This window comes from Dama dama, chromosome 9 (assembly GCF_033118175.1).
Source record: "Dama dama isolate Ldn47 chromosome 9, ASM3311817v1, whole genome shotgun sequence".
In the NCBI taxonomy this organism is placed as follows: Eukaryota; Metazoa; Chordata; class Mammalia; order Artiodactyla; family Cervidae; genus Dama; species Dama dama.
In genome coordinates this window covers 84,683,210-84,704,030 of record NC_083689.1, presented here as the reverse complement: position 1 = coordinate 84,704,030, position 20,821 = coordinate 84,683,210, and the positions used below count along the sequence as shown (strand labels likewise).

General features: G+C 37.5%; 1 protein-coding gene across 2 annotated transcripts in view; it reads right to left on the bottom strand.

The window, feature by feature from the left end:
- The window catches only part of VCAN (versican), a 113,791-nt gene that overhangs the window by 55,472 nt on the left and 37,498 nt on the right, over window positions 1–20,821 (bottom strand). The window contains exons 6-7 of one of the 2 annotated variants that reach the window (XM_061151957.1): window positions 19,364–19,657; window positions 9,636–12,596 (exon numbers count right to left, since the gene is read on the bottom strand). In XM_061151957.1, coding sequence (XP_061007940.1) covers window positions 9,636–12,596; window positions 19,364–19,657 — 3,255 coding nt within the window. The remainder of the gene's footprint in view (window positions 1–9,635; window positions 12,597–19,363; window positions 19,658–20,821) is intronic. The other variant, XM_061151959.1, reaches the window with a different exon arrangement.

Sequence of the window (20,821 nt, the reverse complement as noted above, 5' to 3'; positions counted from 1 at the left end):
GGGAGAAGAAAATGGCACCCCACTCCGGGACTCTTGCCTGGAAAATTCCATGGACGGAGGAGCCTGGTGGGCTACAGTCCATGGGATCGCAAAGAGTTGGACATGACTGAGTGACTTCAATTCACTTCAGCCACAGAGTGGCTTGATTGAATGGCTTTATTTCAACAAGCCTTTAAAGTACTTCCTGGGAGTGAGTGTGAAGAGATGGGCAGAGACTGTTTTATCTTCAGAGAGTGAAATGGCTCCCTTAGGAAGCAGAGCAAGGTAAGATCACAACGTAATAAAAGATGGTAACTCTAGTATATCCCGTTGTACTCTACAGAAGCATACGCAAGTGTGTTCTCTTTTCCCTTCCTCAACTTACAGAAACCCAAACCTACTCCGAACAGCACGTGGCCAAAGAAACTAACTCACCCTGTGGTGTAAGATGAAAAGATGAAGTCACTAGAAGCCCGACAAGGTAGTGTATGCTGATTACATTCTGGGGGCAAGCAGGTCTGGGTACCGTACTGTGACATAATATGTCAAGCTTTCATAGACACAGATGTTGAAGTACAATTAAACTTTCCCTCTCACTCAAGGGATTCTTTCTTTCTGGTGTCACATCTCCTACTTTAACTTATCTATGGAAGAGTTTATTTATACATTCTCACAATAATTCTATCAAGTATTTAGAAGGTTTGCCATAATTTATTCTCCTCCTCCAAATCAAACCACTCCTTTTAAGAATAATTATAGCTTTCAATGCCACTGGATCAGGGTTTCCTTCTTGATTCACACTCAAAAGGTCTGAATATTGGCATATCCCTCTAGGGAACACAGTTTCTCATGCAATAGGTTCTCAATTGTCCACAGGATACCCTACGTTGAAACAATATTTTACATTTTCCATTGCCCCAATTGTGTTGTAAAAAAATCAAAGTACTTCCATACAAACGAAAAAAAATATATACAATAGTTTTCACTAAAAAATGTTCCCCTGCCCCCTCAACCAGAGCCCCATTCTTGGAATCTTTCTATCAATAAAGTCACTTATTAACCAGCTTTTTTTTTTTATATATATGTGACAAACTGGCCTCACTGAGGTTCAATGTAATAAATTTTGCAAATAAATTTTAAAAACTGACAAAAACAGATAGTGCATTTAAATTATTTTTTCATTTTACCTCATTAAACTGAAACCTTTACAAAGCATTTCTTTTTCTGTTTCTTTTATCCCATTGCTCCTCTCACCACACGTCTCTCCCCTTAGCTACACCCCTCCCCTCCAAAAGTTCTGAACACTGTCTGGGCCCGTGAATACATTTTTTATTCACTGCACAAATGAATGATCTAAGAGCTATTAAGAAAGAAGAATGTAATCCCTGTGTAGAGAACTAGGGGGTTTCCTTGACAACAACAAAAAGACAGCAGGGAATGCCCATGTTTTCTATGAATATGCAAGAAGAGGCCTGGCCCAGCACCTGGAAAAATTTATAAAGAATTTGTGAAAAGATCTTTTCTTTGCAAAAAATTAAATTTGTAATCATCAAAAATCACAAGTCCAATTTTCACATATGAAAAAGAGCAGAAAGCTAATGAGTTCTACATGTTGATAGTATAGAATCAATACTACAACTATATTTAAAATTTAAATAAGGGCTGCAGCTGCTTCTGATTTGCACCCAAAATGGCATCACCCTAGACAAACACAATCCATAGATGATTAAAATTTTAACAAGCTCTTGCAGTCAGACAGATACTAGAGTATAATTATATTTGTCTCGCTGTGGTATAAATCATCTCAAGCTTTAAGGTAATTGCATTTTTAACACATTTAATACAAAACAATCTACATTTTCGTACATTTAGAAGTTCACAATGAAACAACTGCTATAGCTGAGAGGGGATTCGTTTCTACTACGTCATTGCCATGTGCAAGGCACTGCACTGGGGGCTTTCTGGTCACTTAGGAGGTATTAAACCTGTGACGTGCCCACCACCATGTCTTGCAAGTTCAAGAACAGATCCCCTTCTCTTTTAAGTAATCTGGTGAGTTTGTAGCATTAGCACATATGATTACTATTATAACAACTGAGGCCTGTGGCGATCAACAATTTACCCAAGATCAAATAGGTGGCAGAGAACCATGTTGACCATGAACCCAAGTCTGTTTCCAAAGGCTCTTTCCACTCCATCAAACTGTATCCCATGGATCAAATCAACTACCTATCCATGGACTTTCAGAATATCACAGAGTGTGCTCCAAAAATCCAGTTCTAGTATAGTACTTAGTGAATGGCAATTATTTGACTATTTGTTGAATACATGTATGTTAATATATGTTTGGATACATACATATATGTATAGCTCAGTTGGTAAAGAATCCACCTGCAATGCAGGAGATCCCGATTCGATTCTTAGGTCAGGAAGATCTGCTGGAGAAGGGATAGGCTACCCACTCCAGTATTCTTGGAATTCCCTTGTGGCTCAGCTGGTAAAGAATCTGCCTGCAATGCAGTGAGACCTGGGTGTGATCCCTGGGTTGGGAAGATCCTTATATATATATATATCTCCAGTCATCTTTTGTTACATAATCCCTGTGATTTGGAAAAAAAGAGTATGTATCAGAATTTAGGAACTATTCTTTCTATACAATAATCACTACTACATCCATTTTACTGGCAAAAAATTCTGACAGAAAGTTTAAGAAATTCCTGGGTCCACATTGCCAGGAATCAAAGGAAAGATTAATTGTAGCTTCCCCAACTTATATCACCTGCTTCTGTAATACTGCTAATTCAAACTGCATTTGAATTAAGATATTATAAAACCTTAAATCACATTTTAGGGTATGCAGCCCACTCTAAAAAGTAGTTTTCTGTCATTTAATTTTACAAATGTGTAATTCTAAACCATGATACATCATGGGCTGTGTTTTGAAAAGCTAAACGTACTTAACTTACAGATGATGCTCTCTTTATCAAAATGTATCAATCATTGAAAAATAGGAAAATGTGAGAGAACACTCCTTGCTGAGGAAGTTGCCCGAAGTTTCCATGAATCTGTATAGGCTTCTAGGTGAATCCTAAGAAGGCATTCATCTTCTGAATCAGGGGTTCCACTCTGTCATTTGAGCCCAGTCTAGAAAAGTGCCTGATAGAACTTGGGGCTCCTTGGCCCAACTGGTGAGCCTCTGTTGTGAAGCAATAAGCTAATAATGAGTTTTCAGTAATTTGTTTTTGATCTTACCCTTGCAGCAAGAACCAGCTTATATTTCATCCTTCTCATGAAATATTTTCTGAATCCCCTGCCTTCATTGATTTCTTCTTTGTTGACATTATCTGCCATTTAGTCAGTATCTCATACCTAGTGTGTGATTATGCATTTCTGTACTGTTATTACATTTGACTATGTTAATATAGGCTCCTCAAAAGCATTTAAAGGCTTTGGGAGCAGGGCCTATGGTTTACAGTTATTTTGTGACCCTTTTGATTTTGTTAAAGAACAAAGCATGTTGTAGCTTTACCTGAGGATAACTCTTGATTGACTACTCTGCTAGAAGACAGTGTGCGCCTTTCTCTCAAGGTCACTGCTAATGACAACTAAGTGGCATTTGTCTTTGGCTAATGCCCCACCTCAATAGCAGCTTTGATACTCGCAACTTGTAATTGCAAGTGCCATTTTTAGAAAGAAGAGGCAATGGTTCATGTTAAGAAGAAGACAACGAAGTTCCTTTTACCATCTACAGAACATCTTTTATTAGTAAGCCTCAACCTGTGAGAAACACGATTTTAATGTCTTCAAGATTTTCTTGAGATTAGTGGGTTAATAAAATATTTATAGAGCATTTAAAAGTTTCAGATTCTATGTGTTTTGTATGTGTGTCTTATGTGAGTGTATGTGTTAGACATACAAAATATTTCACTTAGAAGGACTTGGTAAAAAGGTAAGCTTTGATCTGTAGTGTAGTGTTAAGCTCATTAATAATTTAAAAATATTAAGGCCAATTCTTTTTTTTTCCTACTATAGAAATGAAGGGAAAAGAGACAGTCTCTTCTTTTTTTCATTATTTTACCAATAGAAGAATTCAGTCCTTTTCTAGACAGCCAAGGAGGAATGAGGGAAGCCATCCTAATTCCCTGCAGGGGAAAAAAAAAACATGTGCTTCTCTGGCAGGGAGCCACAGCTGGAGCCCAGCAAAGGGAACCACTCAAGTGTGTAGGCACCCGCCCCATCCACTTTCAGGGATGTGCTCCAACATTCCGCAGGAGAGAAACAGCCCAGAACCAGAGCTACTGGTTTCAGCGTGCGGTTCTCCTGTTGTAGCAGGTATCTGAATAGCCTACACAGAGCCCCTTATTAGCAGCAAATGAAATCTAAGCCATCTCCTCTTAAACCAGTAGAATGCCAATGAGAAGCCAGGCTTTCCAGAGTCTATATTCTTTCAGAAATTGATAGATAGAGCAGCACCTGAGCCAACAGGGAGTCATTATTCCTGTGAGTTCATCAGGGGAGAGAGTTGCCTCACTGCAAAAATGCTCCAAGGAGTGCCAAGACTCAGACCAGTGCCAAAGTGTCAGACCCAGTGTGCCTCTGTCTGCCATCTGCCGCACTTCCCCTAGATGCCTCACAAACTACCTCTGAAGTTTAAACATGATAAAATATATAATGAGTGGTCTGAAAGTATCAAGCTATAAGTGCATGCTTGATGATTTTGCTCTGCACATACTCTGAAATATAATTATATATAATTTTGATTACATATAGCTATCAATAGGATTAAAGTTAGATTTGCTTAATTTGTTTTATTCAGAATCATGTAGAGAGTTATTCAAAGGTAAATGTCAATAAATGTGTATCATTATAGTGAGATATATACATACATGTAGTGAAAACTGTGCGTGCTCAGTCATTCAATCGTGTCCAGCACTTTGCGACCCCATAGACTGCAGCCAGCCAGGCTCCTCTGTCCATGGAATTCTCCAGGCAAGAATACTGGAGTGGGTAGCCATTCCCTTCTCCAGGGGATCGTCCCCACCCAGGGATCGAACCCACGTCTCCTGCATCACAGGTTGATTCTTCACCATCTGAGGCACAAGGAAAGCCCATATAGTGAGAGACCAATTTAAAAAATGCTTTTACTTAAAAAAAAAAAAATCAACTCATTGAGAAATGAGTAAATTTTTTGCTGCTCTATTTTGAATTACCCAAATAATCTCATTCTCTTTCTAACTGTGTTCTGAGGTACATGTTACTTTAGAAACTACCATTAGGGATGAGAGAGGGGTCCCAAGAAAGTGGGGCTCCTAATATCCCCTCTTCAAACACTAACCGGAACAGCCACTCTTTTATGTGCTCAAAATATGGAGGCCCTGAATAAGATTTTGTTTGAAGAAAGGAATCTGATTCTATAATTAAGAATCTGAAAGTAGTTCTACATAATAAATTATATAAAAATGAAAAATGTGATTTCAAAAAATTATATAAGGTTATCTTGGGTAACATTACTTTTTAAAAACTGATGACTGTGCTTTCAATGGTATAAATATTGGCATTTGCCCAGATATCTCCTATACTCAGAGTTAACAACCCTTATTCCTTATCCTCCCTCAAAAGCATCATATTCAGAAAATAAATATTTAGCTCTATGCACATTTCTCAAATATACAAACAAAAATGCAGATGGGATTAATCATATGAGAATTATTTCTGAATGATGTAAGCAATAAAGTACCATAATTCTCAACAAGGAAACAGAGCAAAATAAACTCTAATTTAGAGGCCAAAATTATTTTTCTCAAATTAATCCTTAATGCCATTTCATTAATAATTTCATCAATATTTTATATTTATTATCATTTTAGTTTCATATTGGCTTAATACCTGTCTTACACTTAGACTGGATAGCGAGAAATGATAAAACTAGCAAAAAAGAACACCTGACCAGCAAATAATACCAAGCAAGTCTGACAAGTAATAGGCCGTATACATGAGCTTGTTTTTTAAAAAAAAATAAGTCACTTATTTTAAGGTTATAACCATGAGCATTTGCATAATAATGTTTACATTCAATATCTGTAGACTTCTAAATTATTCTTTGAGTTAAAATTACAGTGTATTAACTTTTAAAAACATTCATAATCCTGTTACACTAATTTATGACGTTTCAGATGATTTCAAGGAGGAGCATTCATTTAAAAAAGGGAGAGAGTCCAGAATTGAGCTAACTCTTCCTATGCCTCTACACTCTCTAGACTTCGTGTATGTGTGTTAGTCACTCCGTGGTGTCTGACTCTTTGCGACCCCGTGGACTGTAGCCCACCAGGCTCCTCTGTCCATGGAATTCTCCAGACAAGAATACTGTAGTGGGTAGTCATTCCCTTCTTCAGGGGATCTTCCTGTCCCAAGAACTGAACCTGGGTCTCCTTCACTGCAGGCAAATTTGTTACCGTCTGAGCCATCACACGTTCACAAAGAAAACCTTTCAATAACTTTTCAAAGTGCAGGTGTGCAAATTACTCCTGAAACAGACAGGAGCCGTGTTTTCAGTATCCCCTGAACCACTGTTAAACACACCCTATAGCATTTTTCAGCTCATAAAAGTTTTATGAGCTGAAAAGTTCCTTCAGATTTTTTCTAACTGCTAACTACAGTTGCCCTCCGGCAACAGCGCCCCAAGTTGCTATTAAGATCCATTTGAGCAAATAGAACATAAACGTGTCCTGCACAGTCTGTTTTGTTTAATAGTAGTACAAAATTTTTTAAAAATCAAGATTTATGTGACTCGCTGAGAGCAGCAAAAAAAATTATGAATGCCTTGGTTTAGAGTAACATGGGTGGTATTTTTGCTTACTTGAATATACAGTATATGTAGAGGTCAATTTTATGTTTTTGAATAGATTTATACAAATTTGTACATGTACCAAGGATTTTCCAGTTTGGAAAAATGTGCCTTGATGCATAAAAAGGTTAGTTTTCCAGGCACATATGTATTTTTCCTTATTAATGCACACCTGCCTTAAAACTCATTAATTTAACATCTGCTCTCAGGTTTTTCCCTTTCCAAAGTGAAAAATGCTTGAAAAATTAAATTTCTCATAGAAAACAAATAAAATGAGTAGAAAGCAGTTGGACCTGAGTCACCACCCTCATTGTCTTATCAAGACAATCAACAGTGTTTTTAGTCTTAAGAAGAGCATATATAAAGCATACAGAAAAGATAGATAGATAGATGCAGGGACAGGGGAGAAAAAGAGAGAGATGGAGCGAGGGAATTAATAGATAGATACATGTTCTATTCTCATCCCTAGCCCCCCCTGCACCCCACGGCACTCGCTGGAACCCCCTGCCAAAGAAGGTAAACAAGTATTCCCTTTCCTTTCTGACCCATTGTTATCTGTGCTGAACGGAAATTAGTTTGAAGGCAAGTCAAGGCCATGAGTTTTAAAAGGGAGATTGACACATATACATTACTATGTGTAAACCAGATAACTCATGAGAACCTATTGAATAGCACAGGGAACTCTACTGAACATCTTTGTGACAAAGAGGGGATGGATGAATATGCAGAGCTGATTTACTTTGCCCTACAGCAGAAAGCAACACAGCATTGTAAAGCAACTAAACTCCAAATAAAAGAAAAAAGAAAAGTTTTTAAAAAAAGGTAGAAAAAACAGGAGGAAATACCTAGTTGTGTTTCCCAGACCCAGCTGACTTAAGTTTACGATTCAGATAAAAATACACACTTTGTATAAATGGTTTATGAGTTAAATTACTCAGACTCTCTATTTCAAGTAGGCATTTATAAACTTAGATTTTTTTTTTTTTTTTCTGATGGCTGCCAGTTCTTCCAGGGAGATTGAGTTTCACTTTTCCCATTTGGTAATTTGATTACCCTCACCTCAGTGCAGTTTCCCATTTAGAAGAGTTTTTAAACTCTTTTGAGTTTGATTCAACATAGTATCTACACTAACAAGAGAGTAATCTAAGTTGGGAAAAACTTTTGTATAGTTAGTCATTCAAGAATTTTTTTTTTAATTCTCAAATTAAGCATTCATAGGAATCCCTAAGCTTCTCTTCATTCCTTTCTTTTTTATAGTAATATCTTCTTGTCACTTTTCCAGCCCTACTAACAGCAATCCTCATTTCCAATACTTGGCAGCTTGTCCTCTCTCTCCATCTCCAGTTCCAAGAGATGCAAGAGCAATGTAGGAGAGAAGAAACAACGGTTTCCAAGAAACAGCATCATTAACAGGAAAATAATGCTCCAATCCTGACCTCATTCAACTGTATTGGAAAGTGGAGATTAATGTCAATACTCTGAGAGTGTATTCTCTTCTCTGCTATTCACTGTCCCACAAGAGCTTTTACATGGAGAAAGTTCTGGGTGGTAGAGGCCAAATTAGCATCTAACTGGAAGCCAGCTGTCTCGACATTAGAGCCACCTGTGTTCCCAACAAGTGCATCCCGAGCAGGCTCATGAGTATCGCATCCCTCTTACGAAAAACGACACCTCTAGGGGAATAGCCCAACAGTAAGAGGAAAAAACCTCTCAAAAAATATTCCTCTAGCTTGACTTCCCAGAGCCAGGTTAAGGAAATACGAGCATTTATTCCTCTAATCCACACACTAAAACTAAAATACAGCAACTTAACTAAAATCATTGATCTTAACTTCTAAATTAAAAAAAGACAAACTTGAATAGATCTATTGAACTGCATATAACACATATTCGCAATTCAGCTTACCAAATTTGGAAGATAGAGTGTACTGACCTTTAAGAAGAAATAAGTTAAGTTTAATGATAAAAATTGCAAGTATTATTCAATGTGAAGAAACAGCTTTTAAGAATTTTGCCAGAGAGATATATAAACTACTTGAACAGAATAAAAGGCACCATGAATATTCCTATAACTAAATCACAAAATAAATAACATTACAGCCTGGGTTTTTAGGGAACAGAGGTAATCCACTTTCTGAAATTGTATTTGATAAAATAGATTACAGCATTTCCTAGAATTGAGCTAGACCTTATTTGTTCTAAATATTTAAAGCTTAATGAAAATATCCAAGGACAACAGCTTGAAAATAATGTTGAACTTTCCTTAGAGTAACATTTAAACTGCATACCTATTACCCACCCCACAAGTTGCATAATAAACCTGCAAATCATGGAAGAGAAAAACCAAAACAAACCTTTAGATGTCTTTCTATCAGCCCTAGGGATATGCAATACAGTTTTAGCTGTCCACCGTGTAAGTACTGAAGGTTAATAGTTAAAGACCAATGAAATGTTAACACAGTCTAGTACTACACTTGAGTAGTAACGCATGGAAAGACACTGAAATTAAAACATCTTGTTCTGCATGTTCTGAAGTGATGTAACAGTGATGATTTGGTTATATTAGATGACAAAGCAGGGCTTCTTATGACTTTTAAAACAAAATCATATCTAACATTCTTCCAAACTGTTTAACATATTCTTCCAATTCATGTACAAATACACAATATCTGAAGCTAAAACAGAATTTTTTCACACTCCAGTTATCTTCTAATGGCAGCATTTGGCATGTTGATTTTTTTTTTCCCAAAAGTAATTGTCAAGATAAAATGCTGATTGCCTTGATGGGTATGTCTAGAAAGCAAAGACTTACCTGTCTTGTTTTCTCTGACCTCAATAATATAAACATTTATGTCAGGGTGGAATTTTGTCCCTGCCGGGGGTTCTGGAGTAGAAAGTGCCTGTGGTCTGAAGGCTTCTTTGCCTTCCACAGTGGGAGGTCTTGTTGGCTGTGTAGTAGAAGTACTTGGAGTTGTGAAATATTCTCTATCAATATCTGTTTCTGTTTCCTTGGCTACAGTATCCTCAAGGGTAGTGGGAGGAACACGAGATGTTGATTCTCCGATGATTACCATGTCACTGGTTGTTTCTTCATCAGGTTCTCTGTCAATGAGAGGCGGCTTCTCAGTGGAGACTGAAGGTATGTGAGGTCTGTCTGCTGAACTGGCGGCAGCAGTGATGTCACTGGGAACTGTGGCTTTAACTGTTGAAAATTCTGGCAGTTCTGTGGCCTTGGGCTTTTCGAATAATCCTGAGCCTAAATCAATATAATCCAGGGATGTTTTCTCTCTTTTCTCAGTAGTGGTCTCTTCCATAAGCTGGGTAACACCGATGCTAAAAGGAGATACAAATCCCCTTGGACTGCTACCTTCTGTTTCATATTTTTGTTCAGGCCATGGGCTGAAAGATACCTTTGACCCTGTGGTTGGTGTTAGCGTTACCATGTCATCTGTTTTTGCTTCGGTGACAGCACCAGGTGGAAAAGACGGACTCTGCTCAAATTTTCCAATTGGAGTGGTTACTAAAACTGAGACTCTGTCGGAACTGGTCAGCGATCTGTCTTCAAAGACGGTATATGCTGACCCATCACTCTCTTGTTCATCCAAAGGTGGTGTGGTTTGCTTGACTCTGTCAGTTGTAGAACTGGGAGGAGAAGTTGGTTTCTCTGGAGTCTGTTCTTTCCAAGGAAAATCTTCTCGCGTTGCTTCTTGTGTAATTTCTGTTGTTCTCACAGTCTCAGGATAAATAGAGGCTTCAAAGTGAGTCTGATTAATGACACGTATGTCTTGAGAGGGTTCACCTAGAACTTCACCTTCTGATGGAATGGAAGGTACCAACACTCCCCATTCTGTCTTGGGGATTACAGAAAGAGGAATGGTATGGGAAGTGTCTACGGAAGTAGTAGGCTCCTGGGTGCTACTATAATTAACAAAGGCTGATCCTTCCACATATGAAGGGTGTGCAAATTGAGGGACAGTAGATAAAGGCTTAGAGATATCCATATCTTCTCCTTCATCCAAAGCACTTCCTTCTATGGTTGTATGAGTAACTCGGACTTCCGTGCTTGTAAAAGGTGGAACTCTTTCTTCAGTCATAGACTCTCTCAAAGGTGACTTGTCTGTGGTAGCAATTGATGTAGTTGGCTGAAATCTAACTGTGAATTTTTCATGGTCTGTTGTGTCTTCCTCAGTAAACTCCGTTAGTGGCTTTTGAGTACTACCTGGGATGCGAGTGAATTCACCTCTTCCATCTTCAGTAAAACTTGGGATTTCTTTATCCTTCCCACTCACTCGCGTGGTGGTGATTAAGGCAGGGGGCAATTTTGGAGAGCCTAGATGTTCTGTGGACCCTAAAGGTTTCGATGTTGTATTATCTTCATCCAATGACCATTTTGATACAGTAACCACCTCCACATTTAAAGTGCTCTGGATCAAATGCACTGTTGTAATCCCCTCCTCATCCTTTGTGGTATCTTGAGAGTCAGCTGTTTCTAATCCTCTTGGAGTTGTCAAGTCTTCCTCCACATCTGTTGCCTCTGTTGGTGTCACACCTGGCTTTGTCGTTGTCATCAGTCCTGGGGATTCAAAAGATTTGGTCATTCCCACTGAATACTCTGTATGATGAATTTGCTCTGAGGAGGCTGTAGGGAACTTCATTCCAGAGAAGCCTTCCTCCTCTATTTTTTCTATAAATGAATCTTTGGTGATCTTTTCCTGTATTTCATCACTGGTGTAAGTAACTGTTCTCATTGCTGGCCTTGGTGTTTCTGTTCTTTCTCTTCCTGTTCGTGGAGTGGGATAAATAACTGTGGATGTTCCCTCGACTAATCTTTTATCACCAGAATAAGGAAACAATTCTACTTCTATATGATGCTGTGATGGGAAAGGTGTGGTGGACACATACTGGCCAAGAAAATCTTCAGTTATCCTAGCCTGAGTCTGTTTCTCTTGCCTGTGGTCCATGGATGACCCATCAACATCAGGGGAAACAATCGTTGATGCTGAGACTGACTCCACATCCTCTAGTTGACTGTGGGTGGTGTCTTCTGAAGTCTTTGACACTGTAATGACCTCAGGTATTTGGCTAAAGACCGAGGTACTCTGACCCGGTCTAATTGTAGATGTTCTGTCTTCACCATCATCTTCTCTCAAGGTGAATCCATAGCGGCTTGTGGTCACTGATTCAGAGACTGTGCTTATTGCTTTCTTTACAGTTTTTGATTCCAGGGTCATCATTGTAGATACAAATGGTGTCTCAGTTACAGTAAATTCCTTAGGAGGAATGTGCTTTGAGATTTCCATAGATGTTACCAAGGGACCCACTTCTATTTGTTCAATTTGTGTAACTGATTCTTTTATTTGTAGATCTTCCTTCACACCATCCCATGAATCAGTAGCATGATGGGAGATGACAGTTGTACTTTGGGGCACTTCTTCCTTAATTTCAGATATGTCTGGCTCTCCAAGAGGTCCTGAAGCAGAAGGTGAGTAATAGTCCATATCCCAAGGCTTCTTTGTACTTCCATCAGGTGGGAGTGATTCTGTGGCTGATCTGTGGGTACTAGTTAGAGGTTGAACTGCGGATTTCTGTTCAAAATTGACAATATTTCCTATAGGAGGGAACTTTGTTGTAATGGCAGGTAATTCAGTGATTAAAGGGACGATTGGTGTAGTTCTGTCCAGTCCCATTTGTAGTTCTTCCAATAAAGTGGATGAGACAGTTTCTGCAAGCATATTCAGTTCGATGGTTGTAGCCTCTGATATATTCTGTTTAGCTAGAAAAATAATTTCAAAGAGTCGATTAGACAAGTCACTAATAAAAAGTTGTACGTCCAGTGTTTGTTAAGTGCTGTGTGTAATTTGGAGTGACCCAAAAGTGTTTTGCGATGGAGGGGAGTCTAAAAACTATATTTAACCCAAAGACAGAAACTAAACATTTAATCATCACAAAAGACTGTTCTTAGTTAACAAACGTGAATATTATGTAGTTTTCAGATAAGAAGTTCAAAAAACAAATGCAGAGTTTGGAAACAGTAGGCACATTATTTCTCAGAAACTACAGCACCAACTTGAAGTTTAGTAGGAGAACTCAATACTAGTATTCTGGAGGCCTCTGTCTCTAGCTACATAATGTCTCCAGGGAGAGGGAGTGCCTCAGATTGCAAAATAACAAAAAAGCCACATCAAATGTACCCGAGTTACATATCAATGATTACATGGTCCATAATGTGGAAGCGTTCATAAAAACAGGATATTAAACGTTTTAACACCACTTGTTGCTTGATCCCAGGTGTTGGACATTTGTCTTCGTGTTCCTTTCAACTCTACAGGGTAGCCTTGTTTATAATAAATACTAAAATGCCTCTGACAGAGGCTGCTTGGCATTTGTTGTAGTTCTACATCTTGTTCTATGTTCTACACGTTATGTTTATGTTTATAACTCTTACGAGTCTTGGGTCCAGGCTTACTTTCAGCAGGAAATGCAAACGGAGAACAGGAAGTAAAGTACCCACATGATATATTTTAGCTCTGTAATTACAAATCACTGGAAACAACCCTGAGCATCAGAAAGAATGGACTCAGGCAATAAAAAGTAACATGTCATCATAAAATGCTACATTATAACGCCTCCAGATTTACAGAGAAAGGCCTGGCCTGTTTAAAGAAATTTAAGTATGTAAAAATGACAGTGTTAAAAAAAAAAAAAAATGACAGTGTTGTAGATAGGATTCCATCTCACCATAAAGAAAACGCAGTAGTGAGATAAAGATTTTTGTCTTTTTAAAAATACTCAAGATTTTCATGTCAATGTATGACAAAACCCACTACAATATAGTAAAGTAATTAGCCTCCAACTAATAAAAATAAATGAAAAAAAAAAAGAAAAAAAATACTCAAGATTTTCAAAAATCAAAAACTGCCACTAGACTCAGAAGGAACTGATCTGAGGACATCTGTGGTCACTGCTTTGCTAAGTTGTAATATCTATAGTATCTATAATATCTTGTGGCCTACTCTTAATAATCCCCAAACCAGAGTCCTTGGAAGACAAAACTGGTTGATTACTTTTGAGCTCCATCTACTCTGTCAGAACTTAACGATATTAAGGCACTGAAACTGCTCTGTGTGATAAGAGAATGGCAAAGACATGTCATTATATATTTGTCCAAATTCAGCCCAAATGTTGAATGTACAACACAAAGAGTGAACCCTAATGTAAACTACGGACTTTGAGTGATTATGTTGTGTCCACGTGGGTTCATTGGTCTAATAAGTGTGCCATTCTGATGGGGGATGTTGATGATGGGAGAGGCTGTGTATGAGTGAGGACAGGGCATGTATGGGAAATCTCTGAATGTTCCACTGAATTTTACTGTGAACCTAAAACTATTAAATAAAACCTATTTTAAAAATTTAATGATAAAATGATGTGATTTTGTTGTAAATCATACTTGAGTTGTAACAGATTCCTCATTTTTTTTGGTCTGGTATGAGCTATTATTAGTTGTGTTCATTTCCCTAGACCATTTTAAAGCCCAGATTCATTAATATTATACAAAAACTTGGTGACCATTTCATTATGCTGTATTTAAAAATTCTTTAGTCTGTCACTATTTATCTCTTTATCTTAAAACAAAACTAAACAATAAAAACAAAAATAACTAGACTCTTCAAAAACATGTCAAATAATGTTTCTTCCCCTCCTCTTTTAAAGAAAGCTTTTTCTGCAATCATTTCCTGGAAGAAGCTTTGGTCTATTTTGATTGACATGAACAACTTAAGGAACCAAAGTGAGGTTGATTATTTTTCTTTTCATTCAATTCTCTATCCCCTGAAATTCCACAACTGTTACCTCATTTAACTGCCAAATATCATGTTTGTTTTATAACTGCATTCTTTGGGGAAGCAGTAAAATGTACATACAGAGAAAGTTCCCAAGGAAACATAATATAAACACTTGGTACACTGCATATTAGAGAAAATTTAATCATATTATTATCAATAACAACACAAAAGTTAAATTTGCTTTTTCCCTCTGAGTATTTCCATGGCTGATGAAGTTCACTTAAAAGGAGGTGATAACTGCCTGAGAGCCAAAACAAGGCCTGTGAATCAGGTCTTCCTAATGTTCCAACCCAATCTGTATGCCAGCAACTTTCTACAGTACTATGAAAATACTTTTCATATCATTTTAAAAATGAAAGACTCAGATTTCAAAAACTACATGACTGCATGTCATTATCAATTGGTACTGTACTGTTTGGTGCAGTCTTCCTCTGGGCCTGGAACATAGTCAAACGACACGAGTGTGTCTCAGAATCTCCTTTACAAAGCTACATGACTTTGTTTTCAGAACAAGGGTTTTTAATGAGAGCCCCGTTTAAGGGTCTGCTTATAATTAAGCTGATTAATTCTACTATTTGGAATGGAAAACCTCAGACTTCCTTTTGGGGTTGGGTTACTTTTTCATCAACTTAACAGCTGATTTCCATCACAACTCAGTATATCTAAGCATCTGCGCCATTCGTTTCAACCCTTCCAAAAAAAAAAAAGGAACTAATTAAAACACACACACACACACACATAAACATCTACAAAGAAATAACCTAAGAATAAATACCAGTGTATTAATGATGACTGTTACAGAAGTGAAAACACAAATCCAGATTTTTCTGAAAGTGTCTCTGCACAAGAAGAATTCACATGGAGAAGTTTTTGTCCTGGAAAACTACCAGTGTCCCTTCTTCAGCTTCATTATCGAGGAAGCCAAGGGAAAGCAGCAGGCTTTTCCCACAAAAGCTCCCTTCCAACATTTGCAGCTGTTTGCCACACAGATGTTTCACATCACTGTTCTTATGGTGTTTTATATCCTATGGACTATCTTCTCCAGTGCTTCTATTGTGAGACACAAGGCAGAGTTCCCTAATAAAATATGAAAACCCTATTAGCAGCACGATAGTCGATTTAACTTACACCCATACTGCCTTTATTATAGGGAAATGACTAGATATTCAAAAAGTTGATTTGGGGTTCACGGTTGCAGAAAGAGTAATGATCAGAACCACGGGATTAGAATTCTAAGTAATACCTAAAGTTTTATGAGTGATTGAATGCCAACCGATTCAAATTCAATAAAGAGAAAACATTTCAAAAAGACCAGTTAGGGAAGGAAAAGTTTTGACAGCTATGGTCAGATGATGATCTAGGGCACAAAAAAGATAACAAGCTGATCATAGTTTAGAAGGGCAAATCGCTTGTAAAAGGGAACAAATACATAAGAAAGACATCATAGGAAGTGGTGGGTATTTATTTAGTCTTCTCTAGACCACTATCTCTAGCTCCAAGCTTAATTGAACAGAGGGCTGTAAAAAACAATGAGGGTTCAAAGCAAGATGGCATAGGTGATTAGAGGCCTATAAATTAAAATTTCAAAACAAGAAAATTGTTTGAGCTGAAGGAGACCCTGAGGGCCAACTGAACAATTGTTTTCAATAGCAGAAGTGCTGTTATTTAGATTTTGGTTTCCAACTTGAGAAGGAAAGATGGACTCAGATTCTAATGCAAAGGATTTAGATAATTAGGAAAACAATCTGAGAGTGATAATAATAGGATATTGGAATGTGTTTTCTAGGAAACATTCCCTCTCTTCCTCTCCTGGAGATCTTTAATAATATTAAATGAGAGGTTATCACGACTGTTTAATGGTTTTGATTCACTTAAGTTTGGGGAGTATGGATGAACCTTCAGAGCACTGCATAACTCTATTTCGCAAAACTTGCTTAACTCTGAGGTCAAAGAAAAATGAAAAGTGCACAATTTAATCAAGGGGAAATGAGCAAGAAGACTTTATTTCACAAGGACATTAATTTACTTGTTTTTCAAATCTGTTTGACAAGAACAGATACTAATTATATTTATCATCGGCCATTGTTAATGTTCTATTCAGTGATTTCAGAAGGAAGAGGGAATTATAGCAAAGTGAGATTTGGCATTGTTTATTCACCATGAAGTGGCCTTTAAAACACTTGACATTTGGTAAAAGCAAACAAGAAAAATACGGTTCTATTTCTAAATTCTTCTACTTAACCAACTAGCTGTACATCCCTGAAATCACGTTTGGAATTTGTCCTTAAGGTCGCAATTCTTATCAGCTTTAACCCTATAGATTTAGTCATGACTCAACTCTGTGGGAAACTACAGCAGGCAAGTCATTTTGAGAATATTTTTCAAATTTAAAAAATGTATATGTTTTAAAAAGAATCTTTTAAAAATGAATTTGAAATCTGGGGAGGGTGTTGGCATTGTGTGTGGTTAAGGAAGGCTTTTATGTATGACTAAACTTTCTTAACCTTTTATGTGCTGAATAGATTTTGAGTATGGTAGAGTCTTAGGGAAGAACTAAATAAGAATCTAGTCTTTAGCTTAATTTGGGTAAAAAACAAAAATTTGAATCTATTACATCTGCAAGTTATATATTTCCAAGTTATATAGATTCAAATGAATTAGGGAGAAATAAGCAGACCTAAACTTTCAAATTTTATTCACGTTTTATACAGATGTTTTAGTAGGTGGTTATTCTACTTGAATCTAAGTATCTTGTTATTTTGTACATTCATGTGAATTCCTTATTTAAATAAATAATTTAAAACATATCAGGATGAATTCTTTGGGGTTAGAGTCAGGCTTTGTTTGAAATTTTTCTCTCATAGAGAACAAAAAGGTTTAAAAGTCTTCTAGTGCCAGGTTTATAAAGCACAAGAAAATAAAATCAAACAAGGTAGTCACAGTGGATAATTCAACTGCTTCCTGAATTTAACTTCTCTAACCCACCTGTTCCCTCCCCTCCCCAATACACACATAAAAATGAGATTTTCTCCCTTAATCACACCAGTCACTGAACATAAAACTGATTTAAAAGCTTGAACTACTTGAAAATATTCCCGGAACTACTGTTATGGGTATGTGGCTTAAAAGAATAATATCTTCCTACTTCTGGGGATAAGGTTTTGCTATTATTGTTGTTGTTTTGTTTGTTTTCCTGAAAATGATCAAGACTTTTTCTGTAGTTTCAGGGCCTAAGAACAAAAACAAATGATTTCAAAGACTTTTCATGGCCAGCTTGTATTGCACTGACACAAACACATGGCTTTAACACTCAGAAAGTTGAGTTTACAGGAGGAGATCCAAACAGAAATATCTTAGCTAGGAGATAGCAGGTATGAAATTACACCTTTCCATTGCACTAACATCTATTCTCCTGACTACTCAGATATCCCACTTCTGTGTCTTTTTGGTTGATGAAGAAAGTATGCACATTTAGAAGTCAATTACAAAATAAGCTCGTGTATTTTTGACTAATTTCAGTTACTGTTGACCCTCTGTACCCATGGGTTCCATATCTGAGGATTCAACCAACTTCTGATTTAAAAAAAAAAAAAAACTCCAGGAAGTTATAAAGAGCAAGACTTGAAATTGTTGTGTGCTGGCAACTACTTACATAGTTGATATTATATCCCATTACACAGTATAGGTATTGTAAGTAATTCTGGTATCCCTGAGGGCCCTAGGAGCCCATGGATACCAAGCGGATGACTATATGTATTGCTAAAACAATATATGTATCGAAAACTTAGTAAAAAATTCTCACTAATTCAATATAATATGGCTCCATCTTGAACACACTAAAGGTCACCAAAATTTCTAGCAGATCTTTGTTTTGCTGGCATAATATAGATCCTACAGTAAATATCACAGTGAGACTCTGGATTAGTTGCTTGTTTAATTAAGCATTCTACAAGCATGACACTATGGTATGTGACTACTAGTGCTACAGTAATTTAAGGACATGTAAAAATTAAAACATATCATTAATGTTGAGAAATGTTACTTCAAATCCATTTTAAGTTATTTTAAATCCATACTTAACTGAAGGTAGTCTATTTATGTTAGAGCTTGCCAAAAAACATATACTATACTTTAATATGATACTAGAGCATTAGAAGGAACATATTTCCCTTACATGAAATAAACTGAGATAAAATGAAAATTTTACTTATAGCATGGTTCATTTTTAGGTATTATTCATGTCAACTCCAAGTACTCACCTGCGGTTACTGAAATTTAAATCCTCTGCCATTTGAAAGAAAGGGTGATACCAAACAAAGAGGGAAAAAAACACAACTCAGGGATTCAACTCAGCCATGACTGGCCCTAGGATTATAGTAGCACCAACAATCCAATTGCATTGGAGGACTGCAATTAACATAAAACAAGTGCTCAGAAACGTTCTGTGCAATGCAGCACAGTTAAGGCCTTTGCCTGACATTTTTTCATCCTCTCTAAAAACCATTTGTCTAACTTGTCTTAACCACATCACTGCTGTTTCATTTCCTTATTTTTAAGAGTCACTGAACTGTTTCCATTCCGTGCACACACTGCAAGACATGGAATCATTCCAATGGCTAGCTGAACATCAATTGCATGCCTTCGAAGCTTTTTTTTTTTTTAATCGAGAATGTTTTAAAAGGTATCAAACACTTACGTTTAAAGCAGTAGGCATCAAATCTGCTATCAGGGGGAGGGAAGCCTGTCTGGTTCTCAAAACGATACAGGGTTCTCACCCCAAGTAAACCACCTCCACACTGGGCCCTGGCCACAGTCACAGGGTGGCGAACGCTGGCGTCCAACAGCCACCCGTAATCACACCGGTCGAAGCCGTTCCTCCACGCTGCTTGGAGCTCCCCCACCGTCGCCAGGCGGGCGTCCTGGTTTTTACACTCTTCTCCAGCTTCCTCAAAGGTGAACTTACTGGGAGCAGTGATGTGGAACACATCACCTGCAATAAGAAGAAGAAAAAAGGGTCCAAAGTTTACTCGTCAGTCTTTCCCTGTTTATAGGAGATGGGGGAAAGCACACCATTCTTTTCTCATGGTGAGGAAGCATCTTCTGATATTTACAGCAAAAAACTCAGTTACCTAATTTTGTTATTATTAATATTAGTGTATGATAAGAAATAACACAATAAACACACACACTAGAAAAGTTTCCTTTTATATATGTACATTCCCTAGGGTATAGAAGCAGTCATTTGATAATACAGTTACAATAGATTCTTTAAAGTGAACAAACTTTTCCAATTGATTCTTTGATTTACTGTCCAGGAAACGGGTTTTCTCTCCAATGAAAGATGCTGTGGTGTACTTATTAACATTGCATGCCGGAAAGAGAAAGCTGCATTGAAATGTCTTTGAGGTCATTTTTCTTTGTTTATCCTAGAATCAAATAGCAATTTTCTGACTCTCTCATCCATTTCTGCCATCAAAATGGATTAACTCCCAGCAAAGCAAACAACAAAACAAGACTTCCAAGGTTTGAAGAGGGGGGAGGGAAAGGGGCAGAATGGAATGCAGTTTCCTGATTTCCTGTCCTAGGCACAGGCTGCCTTGAGGGTTACGCAGGTCATGGCCTGCCCTTGGGCAGCGCTGAGGATGTATGAGGACCAGTACCAGCTCCCAGTCAACCAGCCAAAGGGACCAAAAGTCCCCCTGGAAGAAGGGGCACCATTCTTTTCACTTGCTCTGCCCAAGGTGGATACCTCATGAAATCTGTCTGCCTTTCCGGTTCTTACAAAGTCACCATAAGGGGCTCTAACTAGGTTGGGGAAACCCTTATGTTTATTTATTGATTAACAAAGAAAGACTGAACATTTCCTTTGTTCATCACCAGGCTCAATTAGACCCAATTAGTATGCTCATTATCACTTAACATGTCACAGTAAAATATTCTGGAAATGCCAGGAGTTTGTTAAATTGGAATGTTACTTGTGTAACGTAACAACTGGCTGAAATGAATGCAATGTGAATTAAATGATGCTTTTCACAAGTGGCTAAAAGGCAGAGGTAGAATTACAGAAGACCTAAGCAAACAGAGCAGGCAGCAGGAGGAGAATAAAATGAGGTAGAGAGCTAGCTAAACTATTGAAAGCCCATTTTTATAGCAG